General features: G+C 37.9%; 2 protein-coding genes across 2 annotated transcripts in view; one reads left to right on the top strand and one right to left on the bottom strand.

Annotated features, from left to right (window-relative positions):
* Window positions 1-1370: 1370 nt before the first annotated feature.
* LOC145490684 (RNA demethylase ALKBH5-like) lies at window positions 1371-9000 on the bottom strand. The gene is made up of 3 exons (XM_081469773.1): window positions 7980-9000; window positions 5726-5806; window positions 1371-4195 (listed from the first exon to the last, which is right to left on the bottom strand). The coding sequence occupies exons 1-3, from the start codon at window positions 8669-8671 to the stop codon at window positions 3991-3993; spliced, it is 978 nt and encodes a 325-aa protein (XP_081325899.1). The 5' UTR covers window positions 8672-9000; the 3' UTR covers window positions 1371-3990.
* Window positions 9001-11706: 2706 nt separating this feature from the next.
* LOC145490658 (polycystin-1-like) overlaps window positions 11707-14343 on the top strand; it is a 40657-nt gene continuing 38020 nt past the window's right edge. Inside the window, exons 1-2 of the mRNA XM_081469741.1 lie at window positions 11707-11943; window positions 12078-12126. Of these exons, the coding sequence (XP_081325867.1) occupies window positions 11896-11943; window positions 12078-12126 (97 nt within the window). The 5' untranslated portion in view covers window positions 11707-11895. The remainder of the gene's footprint in view (window positions 11944-12077; window positions 12127-14343) is intronic.

Raw genomic sequence — 14343 nt, forward strand, 5'->3', positions numbered from 1 at the left:
GTGATGAAGGGCTTCTGGTACCGGCGCCGTTATGCTGGGGGTAACCCTGTGATGGATTTGCATCCCATTCAGGGGGGAGTAGAAATACTCCTAGTCGCTTCGGGATAAGCTCCGGTCTGATAGGCCGCTTGGGCTCGTATGCAAGACTTTACCTTTTTCTCCGAAGGGGTACTTCCAGAAAATCTGCGTTTTTTGCTACCCTATTTATGACCTGATCAAAAATTCGATAGCCGATTTATGATCGTTTTGGCTGGCACAGTTGCCCTAAACATAAGTTATGAAGGGCTTTTGTTGACGGTTGTATCGATGATGAAAAGGTAGCTTCTCCTAAGAAACATACCCAATTCAAAACTACAGTGCTAAAACCATACCCAATCTATAACCAAAATGGCCAAAATCGATACCCTATTTATGACCAAAGCGGCTGAAAAACCCTATCCTTTGGGGCCGCAAAAACCTATATAGCCCATATAGGGGAGTACCCCCCCGGACCTTTTTCAGATATAGAAAACATGGGCAAGCTTGTCCAGAAACGCTCACTCAGAAGCCTGCAACTAAAACAAAATCCAAAAAACAAATAAAAATAGAAATGTCAGGTTGTTTGTGCGAAGAACGCCTCAAAAAATAAGAACCTGCATCATCTCTAGGTTTAGCAGATTCACTACTTTGTCATACGTTACCATGCCAGCATGCTCTCTTGCACTGCGACAGCGCGTGCCACAGTCCATGACAGCTCTCCCGTAGGCTGCTCATGCATGGGGGTATACTTGGGTGTTTACTGTACCCTCGAAGACTACACCAGCGGGCAGATTCGCGAATTTACAACAGAAGAAGAACGGTGTATACTGATTAACAGGACGACAGCAAGCTGGAGTGATAGTTGGTTAGACTACTCACAGCCCTCTATTTTCTTGTATTTTTATTCGATCGTTGAACGCGCGAGTAGAATCGCGAGAGAACTGGACGACAGTACAAAACCGGGAGACATGACGGGGTCTAATAGTTGGCAAGGGACGAAGCCCGGGGCCAACTTTTTAATTCTATAGAGTGCGTGGCCATCAAACAACAAAAACTCTGTCTTCAGAAACTCAACAGAGACAAAGATTAACTAGCTCCTTTTGCCGTCTATATTTTGTTAGACCACCCCTGTACTTGTAACCAATCAGACTGCCTGTTTACCTGATAGTCGGTCAGAGAGTTATGTTAGGCAGCCGCCTCCTGGGTTCGTCACGTGATGTTACTGGGGATAGATTACATGACAAGCGATGACAAGCACAAAGAGCGTTTTTGTTGAAGGCTAAGGCTACCAGGGGGAGAGGGGAGGGGTTGTAAATTACAGAACTTTACTTTAACAATTGAAATAGTCATACAACAGTAAATTGTATTTAATAGCCTTCATTATTAATACACTTATCTGTGAAACTCAAGAAACCCAAATACTCCTTCTTGAAAAAAGTTCATTTATCTATGCATAAACATTACTAACCATCTTTCAGTGCACTATTTACAGCATAGGATATACCAAACTCTCTCCTTCAATGCCAATTAACAATCACTATAAAAGACTACATTTTCGCCAAGAAAGAGCTTGAGTTAAAGTGAACATCGCACGAATAGCCTATTTACAACTTAATCAACCCTTCTACTCCAAAGAGTTAAGGGCTTAAATATTGCTAACACAAATCGCTGCTTACTAGCTTTCATTAGAATGGTCACACTCGCTGCTTCTATCCACAGACTTCTAATCAGACAGTACATTATATTGCAAACTGTACCACATCGCTGAAAGCACTGTTTGACAGCCTTCATTTGACTGAATAGGCCATATTCGTATGCTCAGTTTTGGACTGGAACTAGCTTGCAGCTGAGGCTAATGCGCAGAATCTTTTCAAATGCAAATGACATTAATCAATTTTTAATGATATTCCCCCGCATGAGCCTCTATTGCAAGCTAGTTCCAGTCCAATACCGAGAATACGAATATGGCCTATTGAGCTGGGTTTGACCATGAAGGCTAAACAGTTCCTTGAATTAGGGTATTGACTAATAGGGCTTGGGGTTACATGTATTTAATGCATCGAAGCAAGCTTTTTTAATCAAATTAAGTCACTCTTAGCTTAGTGTCAGGCACAGCTTTCTAACAACCTCCCTAACATGCATCTAGTAGAGAAACCATGTGAAATAAGAGAGGTTTATGCAGAGCCTTGGGTAAAGTTGCCAACACTTTTTCAAAGGTGAAATGTTTGTTTACCAGTGAATAACAAAAAAGAAACCAGTTTGTGATGTCAAGTGTAACATTGATTGTTAACTTTGAATGTTAATGAAGTCATCACTAGGCACTATCTTTTAAGCAGGCTATTGAAAACCCTTGATAAAGTTATCAACAAGTTGATTAAAAAGTCAATAAGCTGGTATGATGGTAGATATAAGAAAGCTGTTTTGAGCGATAGTAACTTCTTGTATCAATATGTTTCAAAAGAGCTATGAAATCATCTAGTTATAATTATTATTTCTTTGTAAAGCATTTTCACGCATGGACACCACCGTGGTGCATAGCATGTGTACCGCCTGCAGGACAACAGTTCACATTTGAGGCTTCACAACAACACTAGACTGCATTACTCATAGCTAAAATTGCTGCTGATTAATTTAGATTTCTGTACATGTAGGCAGATATGTGTAAATTAACTTGGGTCCTGAAAGATTCTGATAATAAGCCCCAGGTTTACTTAAATGGTTCTTAATTATTAATTTTGGTGGTCCTTTTGTTTCTTGAGTAAGAGGAAAAGGGGGGGGGGGGGGCAGTGTCCATGAAAGGAATTTTGCATTAAAAACAGTTTGGGCTCATATTCAGATGCAACTTTGCAAATGACAGGGGTTTCATTAAGGGCTAGGCACTAGGCAAATTGACCAGCTTTGAACAGGGCTCTGCCCAGCTGCTTCATTGATATCTTTGATATAGTAGTGGTACTGTCTCAAAAGCTATTTTTATGTGAGTTGCTTATTTTCTGCCCGCATGTCATATCCTTATGCTCTAGTGTTACAAAGCTTATTGAAACCTCTATCTAAGCAGTTTTGGACCACACAAAAACAATTTAAGGCATGCTGTAAAACTCTCTGATGACAAATGATGACAGACAGAGCAAGCTCTTCAGTGCAGGGTTATTGAAAGGCATACAAATGTATGTCTGTGTGCTTTCATTTTATCAGTATGTACTTTTTCTGAGAGGGGAATATTGCCTGTAGGATCTTGACTGGCTTGTTTTCAGGAGTGCTTATCAGAACTTTACAGCATGGTGAGGGTTGTCAGAGTTGTAAAACCAAGTATAGATCATTACTACATATGCTTAGCAAATTAAGTATCAAGTACATGCAACTAATTTCTCAAACTCATTAATAATTCATCAAGTTTAAACAAAGGAAATCACGACCGTGACGGTGTTTGGATATCTAATCTTAATTAGCATAGATTTTTACGATTTTATTTGTCCATTTTCTCCTTAGTTTTAGTTTTGATTGAGTAGACATACCAAACACTCAAGACAATGTTTGACCACATTTCCAAACACCTCAAAGCTCGTCAAAAATACTCTGCTGAACATCGCATTTTCAACTCTCTTCTCAGTGTTTGGAAACGTGGTCAAACACGATCTTTCGTGTTTGATATATTACGTACAATTGACCTTTTCATAAACCCCTTATGAATTAAAAAGTTGGAGAGATGAACAGATCAGGACTGAATTAAAGAAAAAATATGGAGTTAAAATACAGTAACATGAACAAACAACAATGAGCACTGACTACAACTATCTGGTTCAATATGACAGGGAAGTTATGCACAATACACATCATATGGATGTCTGTGATTCATCAGAGGATATGAACATTCTTCAACAGGCAAACTGATGTGAAGTTAAAACTGCTGCTAAGCTTCTCGCACATACTTTGCATTAATACCCACTACTGGACTGCAGGTAATTGATATGTCAATCACTCTCCCTTTGGATCAGATGTATTCTTTGTCTCTTGGCTGTGCCGTCTGAAATTTCTCTTTAAAACCACACGTTTCTTCTTGGCAGATGAAGGCTCTTCATCATCATCATTGTCGTCATCACTCTCTCCGTCACTGTCAACTTCTTGTTTTTTTGTACCACCATTTATTGATGGCTCTAGTCTTGGTGCATCAGGATATACTCTGAAAATATCCAAGTTTGTTGAAGATAAGCAACCAAACCTGACATGAAGGCATCTTGTTACATGTAATGTACTTGTAGCACAATGCATGTTTTAGAAAAAAGCTCTTACATGTAGAGTCTGTTAAGAGCCAAGAGCTAGTCAGTACTGGAAGCACTCAACTCATAAAACACCAAAGAATATTACTACTCCCCCTGGATGGAGTGCTACAGGTAGTCCAATACAGGTAACTCTCTAGCAAACTGGACTCAGGTTCCAATTATGCAACTAATGTACAGCATAATAATTATTGACCATGTTTATAAGCCCCTTGAATTAAAAATTCCCGTGGATAGAGGCACTGTGAGAGTTAAGTGTCTTACCCAAGAACGCAACATACAGTGTAGTGCTCCATGCCAGGGTTACAATTTAGTTGGATCTCTCAAACATGCCTCCCTAACAGGTTTTTAGCCAGATGGGTGTCCAGGTGTCCTGTGGACGACCACTTTTTAAAAGAAAATTGTTTTATTTTTCATATGTTGCCTTAGAAATGGTTCATTTGAGCAGTCCCTATAGCACATTTTGGACACTTACTTTTCAAATCTTGGGTAAAAGCCTGCTCCCTTAATAGCAATTTTAGTCTTTGAAAATCAAATCAACAGATTGGACACAAATGGCTTCATGAATACTTTCTCGAGTCTTCATGATCAGTAAAATCAGTAAAACAAAAAACATCCAACCAGGTCAATAAGCACGTAGTACCATCCAGTGACAAAGAGCATTTCACATCACCTGAAGATGCCTTTTTTTCAAGCAAGGGATGACATTACTATAGACCTCGTTCTTGCAGCAGACTACATCACTCCTTCCAGTCCCAAGTGCAGAGCGACATTCAAATCAATATTTAGGTCAAGTTGTGAGTCAGCAATTTTTCAAATATTAATTTACTTAGCTCTTATTAACCAGGTAGGAGGTCTGTATGGGAGAATCTTGACCGAGGTTGTGAGTACAGACCGAACACAGTGAGGTCTGCACACACGACCGAGGTCAAGATTCTACCATATAGACCGTCTTAGCTCGGTTAATAAGATGTTTATTATATGGCAAAGAAGAAAACTTTAATTCGTTCAATAGAACTGGTTTGCTTGCAAACGGAGATGGGCTTAACTTAAACCTGGCAAAATTTGCTCGTCCTCTTTACTTTTTTTTTTTTCGTCGTCAGGCTTTTTGACACTTCCATAAATGATTGAGAAGAAAACAAAAGAAAACGGTGATCATTTTTGTATTTTAGTTTGCTACTTTTTCAACGCAAAATGAAACCAGTCTAGATGCCGGTCCAGATGGGAAAATCTAGACCACGGTTAATATCGATTTCAGCCAATCAAATTCGCGAATTCGGTAGTTCCCAGTCCTTATGAGACACAGCCATATAATAAAGTATGTTAAAGAAGAGTTTGAACCGTTTACTGGAATTACAGCAACTTTGTAAATATTGTCCCAAAAATCTACATATAAAATAATTTGAATGAGGTGTTCCTGTCGGTAAACATACCTTCTCACAATAATGACAGCTCTTCTTGCCTTAACATCTTGAGGCCTTATGCAATGTGTAATATCATCTGCGGCATATCCACTAACAGAAATAAACATAAAAATGCTTGATGAGTATCATGCAGTACAAATGGTTGATATTGAGCTAAAGTGAGATCTTGATGTAAAAAATACAAGCAATATCGATTGACATTTTTCTTTTGTTCATCAACAAGGTCAATATTACTACTATACTGTATCTTACAGAGAAATGCTCCAAGACATAATGGACAAGCAGTAAAAATGAAAATGCATATGAGCAGGTGAAAACATCTGCACAACTCATTACAACTAAAACTAACATCAAATTACAGCTTATTATTCTCACACAACTCCCTAGGAGGGACACTTCTGTTCTGCTAACAAAAGAGTAAGAGATGTTTCAAAACCATTGCACTTTTAATCAAAACTGCAACAGCTGCAAAAAGAGAGTGATGTTCAAAGGTCATCACCCTGACAAGTCAGAATTTGAAGAATAAAACAATGTTGGCTGCATGCACAACCTTAACTGACTTTCAGCCATTGGATTCTTAGAAACATTGATAGAAGAAAATAACAGAAAAATTAGTTTTGATTTCCAATCTAAGCCTAGCCAAAAAAAAGGAATATTTTGATAGGAGATTCTATAGATCATTTCTCTAAAGACAATTAGAAAACAGCCCTAAGAAAATATGCACGCTGATTGGTTAAAAATCATGTTTCTATTAAACAATTAGATTATGAGCTTGAGATTTCTATCTTGCGATAGTTGACAAGGGCATAGCCCAAGTCAACTATCATGCATAGAAATCAAGAATGAATAATCTAATTGTTTTAGTATAAATCTACTAGTCGTTCAAAACTTTATCTAAATCCTCTTAACAGACACTTCAAAAACGCAAGGAAGCAGCCATCATTTTGTTCACAAGCACAGACTGCTATGCTACTCACTGTCCACAACAGAATAGATAGTGAGTAGCGTAGCCAATCAGCGAATGCCATTTGTGATAAAATGCTAGTTTATTTATACTAAAACTCAATAGAAACACAGAACTAGCACAAGTTGTTGATGTAATGATGGCATGAGCAAAGAGAATTTACATTTTGATGGTCAAAGTAACCAAGCTGTTTTTCTTTTTTTTCAGTGCGGTGTTTTCTAACAGAAATAGAAAACATGTCCTCTGTGTTTCTATCGAATTATACAAGCACCTGTGAAAGTTTGGGAGAACTCAAAAAAGCTGTGGAAACACTTGCCTGCGGCTCGTGTTCCCACAGCATTTCTAATTCTCCCAAACTTCCAATCATGTTTCTATTAAACAATTAGATTATGGGCTCGAGATTTCTATTGTGTGATAGTTGACTCGGGTTGCGCCCTTATCAACTATCACAAATAGAAATTGAGAGCGAATAATCTAATTGTTTTAATATAAATCAACTAGTCGTTCAAAACATAATCTAAATCCTCTTCACAGACACCTCCAAAATGCCAAGAAGCAGTTGTCAATTTGTTTACAAGGGCTTGCTAATATGTATGCCAATCAGCGAATGGCATTCATGATAGAACGCTAGTAGATTTATACCAAAACTCGATAGAAACACAGTACATGTTTTCTATTCCTGAAATAGTGTTTAGCGGTTGGGAACGAGATTGAACATATATCCATTGATGCAAGACATATTTTAAAGGAGCAGAAAATTTGAAAGTTCTGTCTTTATGGGAAAATCTCAAACTTAGGTCTCATTGTACTGACCTAGCTATTGCATAAACTTAGGAGATTTTTTTGTAAAGACCTCACTCTTGCTTTATAAGTAAGATAGTTAGCATAATCATGCAATAAGAAAAACACTCTGCATTACACACACTTTTCTTTGCATTATGTTTTCATGTAGTGTGGATTGACTGTCTCATATACAAGCTTATATCTAGTTTTCTCTTTTTCTTTTCTTTTTTTTTCTTTATAAATATCCAAGATCAAAACTGCTTGCAGAAACATGCATTTGCAAAAACTGTAAGTCGAGCTTTCTTTTATCTAAGATAAGAAATTACTGCAGAAAAGTGGGTCTACAAAACTGTTTTTACGCTTACTCTAATCCCGGCGTATTGTTTACTTAAGGAATCCGAATCTCAATTTGCATACATGCACGGGCAAGTGTCGCAGTTCGTCACTAAGATTTTGCACCAAATGGCATAATATTTCTTTGCTAAAATGCTTCGAGCAAAAAGCTATCCGACTTACCTTAGCGTTGTGACACAGCCACGAGGTAGAGGAAGAGTTAAGACTGGAGTTGAGGTACGGATGGGCTTAAAGCTGAATTTACAACCAAAACTCAGCGACGATTCACTGAAAAACGAGCAAGATACAATAGGGCGATCGAAAATATGCGGAGGGTCGATGTGCGATACGATACAACCGCCCGGTTGATAGTCGTTGATTACAGCACTGTTCACAAAACCTTTTGGCACAATTCCGGCCTTTTCGAGGCGCGAAACAACCAACTCGAAAATCCACTCAGGAATTTCGTCGACTTCTCCTCGAGGAAATAATCTTTCTTGTCCGGGACCCCGCTCGGCAAGTTGTTTACCATACGTGTAGCCCTCTCCAAAGAAATACTTGACACGTAATGGTGCTCTATCAACTGTCCGGCTTTTGTAAGTGCCTTCGTTTGCATTCTGGACAACTTCGTCGATTTTTTCTTCAATTTTCTCGCATTCTTCTCTGTCGAACAAAATTCGCTGACGAATTCCCTGGTGTACTTTCTGCAATTCGACTTCTCTGTCGTACGTGGAATGATGACGGTAAGAACCAGAATTTTCTTCACGTTTCCGCTTCCTATTCTCCCAGAGGTGTTTTCTGTTTGGTGCTGAATTCTTGTTAAGCTTTTCTCTTAAGTCTACATACGTCCTCTTCTCTGGCTCGACGCCCGCCATCTTGTTTTCACTGTTTTTCGACCTCGTTTTTGGGCCACATTACTTCACTCGTTCCAGTCCCAAATTTGATCAACTCACCTGAATGTTCAACTCAATGTTTACGTTCAAGTTGTGAGTCAGCAATTTTTCAAATATAATTGTGAATAGCGACAATAGCTACAGTGAGTCTAAAGAGACCAGTAACCTTGCCTAATATCCTCGAAACTTCCCGTTCACTCACTTGTGGTCATTTAGGCAACATTTCTCTGCGACTTTGTACACAACATCAAACGCAACACTTTATTTCCACTCTTCGTGGTCACAGGCCGCTGCCCACTTCCTCGCACGCATCATTAGTGATCATTAGTATATATGTCGTTACGCGGCAAGGCAAATTCTAATGTCTAACATCTATTACGTAATCAAAATGTCTGAAAACGGCGTCAATATCTCTAAAGATGCTGTTTGGCGCGGCGTCTGCTCCCGAAGGGAAAGACCAAACATAAATAAAGAAAATGTAGTGTTTGGTCAATGCCTGGGTAGCTAGGAGGTAGAAAATTGTTGATAGTTCTACTTCTATAAGTCTGATCTTCTCTCAGTCTTACGCATGCACTGTTGCCGATAGCGGACACTCCGAACGTACACTCGTTGACGTTTTTCGTAAAACGTTTAATACGGAAGTAGACAGTGATTCTATTTTTAGCAGTTTCGCAAGCAACGATTGCGCGCGGTGGTGAGGTGCAGCAAGTCGCTGAGTCAAGTCGGGTCAATTGTATTCAAACTCACATAAATACGTTAACAGAGTATTTTTAGTCTAGGATTATTTGCGATTTAAATTACGCATACAGCACATGATAGAGCGGTTTTCAGTTGAGTGTCGAAAGTAATTAGAAAATTACTTTGGTTTTGGTTTTGGTTTTACGACACTCAATTGAAAACCGCTCTGTACTGAGTAAATGTATTTATGACATTTTTTTAACAATTTTGTTCTTAAAAATAGAGAGCGAAAAAGAAGAAGAAGGAAGAAAAACACGATGCAATATTTCCTATCAGTGTGCAGAATTTTGCATTGTATATTTGAGACTTTCAGATAATTGTTAACAGGCAGGTAAAAGGGTTGAAATGTAGAGTGCCAGTTTCGAGGAATCGTTCCTCCCAGTTAATATCATCATCATCGCCGTCGTCGTCCTCGTCCTCGTCCTCCTCCTCAGCTCGTCCTTGTCCTCGTCGTCGTCCTCGTCGTCGTCGTCGCCGTCGTCGTCGCCGTCGTCGCCGTCGTCGCCGTCGTCATCATCGTCGTCGTCGTCGTCGCCAATGTTATCGTCGTCATTATCATTATCATCTTTAATATGCCATTTCAGTCTGAATACACAACTCAAAAGCTTGTGCAGCGAGTGTTGCTTAATTGCTTTCATTACTCCAAATATTGATCTTTGTTATAGTCAACATCATAATTTTTTATGCAGTAAAGTCAGATTGGACGAACTGAACCGAGTCGTTTAGTATTCTTTTGTGATTCTAAAACATAAAATTAGGCATCGAAATTCGAGAAAGAATGGCCTTATGCATAATATATTATATTATTACCGCCTACCTCGTAATACTAATAATTCAACATGTCGACCGATTGGTCTCTCGCTTATATGTAGCTATATCAGCTAACATCGATCATTTTATTGAGATGTTGTCAGCCAGATTACTGAAGTGTGTGAAAATGCTGTTGATAGATGACTGTACCGAATTTACTCTTCCTTTATGGCGGATCATAAAAATTTCCTCATGAAACGTTGAAAGACATTTTTTTTATTAAACTTTGTTAACATTGTTCAGAGCAGGTGGCTCAAAGTGAAATTCTGTCCACGTTGCAAACTCAGGAAAAATTCCCCTAGTTGGTTATACAACATTTCAATAAAGTCGCCGACCCACGTTTTCCACTGGGATGAAAATAACAAAATTAGCACCTAATTTTGTTAATGCGAAGGCGCTGAGTAGTACCGAACTGAGTAAACATGTGAAAAAGTTTCGTCACGTGGCTAAAAGCACTTAACAACATCACCATATTGCCTAAGCAACTCAAGTCGTTTAATTTAATTGATTAATTATTCTTTCGAACTTCTTGAAAAAGCAGTCACCTGTTCGGCCTCAAACAGGAAATATATCATTCTCCAAGTTCACGAATAACGGGACAGAACGACAAAGAACTGAACTCGTTATCTTTGGAGAAAACACCATTTATTTACATTTTGCGGTATATATAAGCTTATTATCTTAATCCAAAAATATTGAAGCAAGGACCGAGTTAAATGAGATTTTTCGGTGTTGGTTCAGCGAAGAAGGCTTAGAAAAGGCACACAAATCATTTGCAATTCTAAATAGCACTCAGCCATCAGGACTCTTTTTTTCACTATGGACAACTTAACAGATCGAGACATGTCAAGACTTCCAGTATTTAAATTGTATTATATAAGAAATAGTGCAAAAACTGTTGAAAGTAAGGAGATAATTTTCGGCACGCAAACTCTACTGACAGAGAGAAAAGAAATTTATTTTTCGTTTTCAGAATATTAAAAGTTATAAATTATGCATTACAATCGTGAATGTGTAATTGCTACCTGAGAATTTGTCTATATAATTAGAGACCTTATATAGCTGAGGAGTTGCTATAGATACTCTAACACAGTCAGACATAAGTTTCGAAATGCATCTTAATACGAGGCAATGCGCCATGTTTCTCCGCGCGCACTCTAAATTTTCGAGCACCATCGTGCTTTAATTATTTTAAGATGATTGAAAAAGTTTAACTTCTTAAAGTCAACAAAGCAAACCGTTGATTAAAACAAGAATAATCAGGCTAAAATGTGCTTGGTAAAATTCAGCTTTGTTACTGAAATAAAAAAAAGGAAAATAAACGTCGTTTTTCTCCCGACGTAATCGCTTCAAGGCTGAGTGAAAATTAATACAATTCCACGCCATTTCATAACCCTACAGGTCGTTGAAAAAAGGCAGATGTTACTTCAAAGCAGCAAAGAAAATACCGTTAAATATTGATGGTGTCTCAGCCAATCAAATTGCAGCAAATTGACTACTGGTGAAGGCTTAAAACTGCTGAGCGAAAAGAAGTGCAATAAGACGGATGTGAAACCGGCCTACAGTGCTTTGTCGATATTTTCAGCTTACAGACTTATACCTTTCATCTTGAAAACAACGGGAGACTTCAAAGCCTTAAAATGACAAAGTGAAGAAACATGCATTTTAAATTCTTCGGAGTTTTGTTTTTCGTGCTCTCCTCAGAGGTAAGTTTTAATAATATACGTTTGCTGGTTGCCGTGCGAACGAACACTTTATATTGTATGTAGTTGCTTTTGGGGGGTGTCCTGACCGACCAGAAATCGCGAGTACTGACTGCTTTTTACACTTTTATTTGTAGTTACTAAAGTTGTCATTCGCTTGCGCTGTCCCTTCTGATTATGCCTCAGGTAGGTTTTACACTGTTGCACCTTTTTCTATAACAAACAATAAAGGGGAAGTCTTAATATTTTCTGTGAACAAATTGAGCTTTCGTGGCCTCGGCGCGACGAAGCTAACGACCTGCGGGTTTCTCGGTCAATAATTCCCGTTAAGTTCAACTCCTTCCAAACGAGTGTCCTATTAAATACTTAAATTTTGAAACATTGATCGACTTACTTTGGCAATAATTAGTCAAGAGGTTACTGAAACTGAATTGAGAATTTCGATTCGTTTGGACAAAGCAAGACAGAATCGATCGATCTAGCCGCTTTATAGACTTCTCTTGTTTTGTGTAGTTTATCCTGGATAAGCAATGTTTATATACATCCAACTTTGGAAACGCTATCGCCAACTAAATAACGCGAAATACAGCAACTCGCTGGTTATTGTAAGTCGTTTCTAAGCCACAATAAACGAAATTACACAGTGCTTTCGACAGAACATAGTATAAAAATTTTTGTTGCACAGAAAACGGCGATAGGTTGATATCTGATCAGTTCTATAATTTCAGAGTTTCCGATAATCTCTCACCATTATATAGCTTATTCACCTCTCACTGTGAAGGACTAAACACAGACTGAAAAAGGAGTTAACAATGTATACTGAAATTATTGAGGAATTATATGTTTATGCCCGCTCAGCGTAAAATTGAAAGATTTAACACGGGTTTATGAAACTGAACCGAACTCAGTTTAACTTTGCAACCTAGATTATTGCTTATCAGTTTATCTTTAGTATCTTTAGCAAAAATTATTATTTCTTGTTTTTGTTCGTTTGTATTCGAAGATACTGAAACTAGCAAACTGACCACGGATGTAATATATTTTAAAACAACAATCATCTCAACACAAGCCTCCGCTATAAGCTAGTGTTCACACCTTACTATCGTTAAAAACAAATCTATAACAACCCAAAAAAAGACACAAAACGGACCAAAACAAAAACAATTTCGCTATCGAGAAATGCACTTTCTATTAACTATCTACATTTACTGATGGAAATTATGTCACAAAAAATAGAGTGAAATAAAATAAAGGGAAAAAACGCGCCACAATTTGGATTTCGAAACCCAGTGCTAAGTTTTTGAATTTTTTACCTTGTTATAAACCACTTTTGTTGTATAAGAGTGAGAACATTTACTGATTAGTTCGTGCTAAAAAAGGACGTTTTTAGCTTTAAGGAAACGTAATACACCATTAACTGCCGAGAAGCAATTAGTTTGCCGATGTTAACTGTTCGAGCTAGGTTGTATTAGGTTTTCCGTTTCCTTCATTGAGTTTGTGCCTGATGACTCGCTCAACTGAAATACAGAGCATGACTAAAGTTTCACAAGAAGTGATCTTCTAGTAGTTATAGTTTTGTTTTCTAAAAAGCCCCACGGCATGAAACGAAACTGGCAGGTCGTGCAAAGTAGCTTAACTTGTGGCCGTATTGAGACGACATCGAAGATCCTTGACTTCGTTATATATTTTACTTGGAAATTAACCAAACTAGTTTAAACAGTGACACAGTTTAGACCGCTTGCCTTTAGTCGTTTCTTGAACATACCAATTTGTTTTTTCTTCCAAATGACCAAGGATCGGGACTTAAAGTTACCTGTAGAATTTTTTGGGTAGTCTACTGTTAATCGAGTATAAAACTTTACTTTTTCTCTTGATCTCGTCATGCAGTGGAATCGATTATACAGGACATTCTGTCGACTGAACCAGGTACTGATCGATCAGTAAATTTGAAAGGCTTACTTAATATCGTCTCGATCAATAATTGAATGTTTTTAAATTCAAAAGTGATAGATTCTTGCATTATTCGGTCGTGTAAATATCAAGCTTTACACAGTTTCAATTATATTTTGGCTTTATTTGTCTCATGCTCAGTGATACCTGGCATTATATGAACCCGTATTTTTTTGGCAGAACAAACATTAATTGACGTTAAACCTCATCCTCATTCTCAATGAACAAGAAATGTGAGTAATAAGCAATTTTTAAGGTACATATGTTAACTTCAGCCTCGGACCAATTTTGAACTGAATGCACCCATTTAGCAATACGAATTATGTTACATGTAATTTATCTCGTAGTTCGTTTAATTCATCTTACTTTTTGCATTAAATGCAAATCAACGTCGGTTTTATAGTGGCTATAGGTGCAAGTGAAAAACAATCGCTCTTCTCTGAAGGAGAACAG

The sequence above is a fragment of the Orbicella franksi genome, chromosome 6 (assembly GCF_964199315.1).
Source record: "Orbicella franksi chromosome 6, jaOrbFran1.1, whole genome shotgun sequence".
In the NCBI taxonomy this organism is placed as follows: domain Eukaryota; kingdom Metazoa; phylum Cnidaria; class Anthozoa; order Scleractinia; family Merulinidae; genus Orbicella; species Orbicella franksi.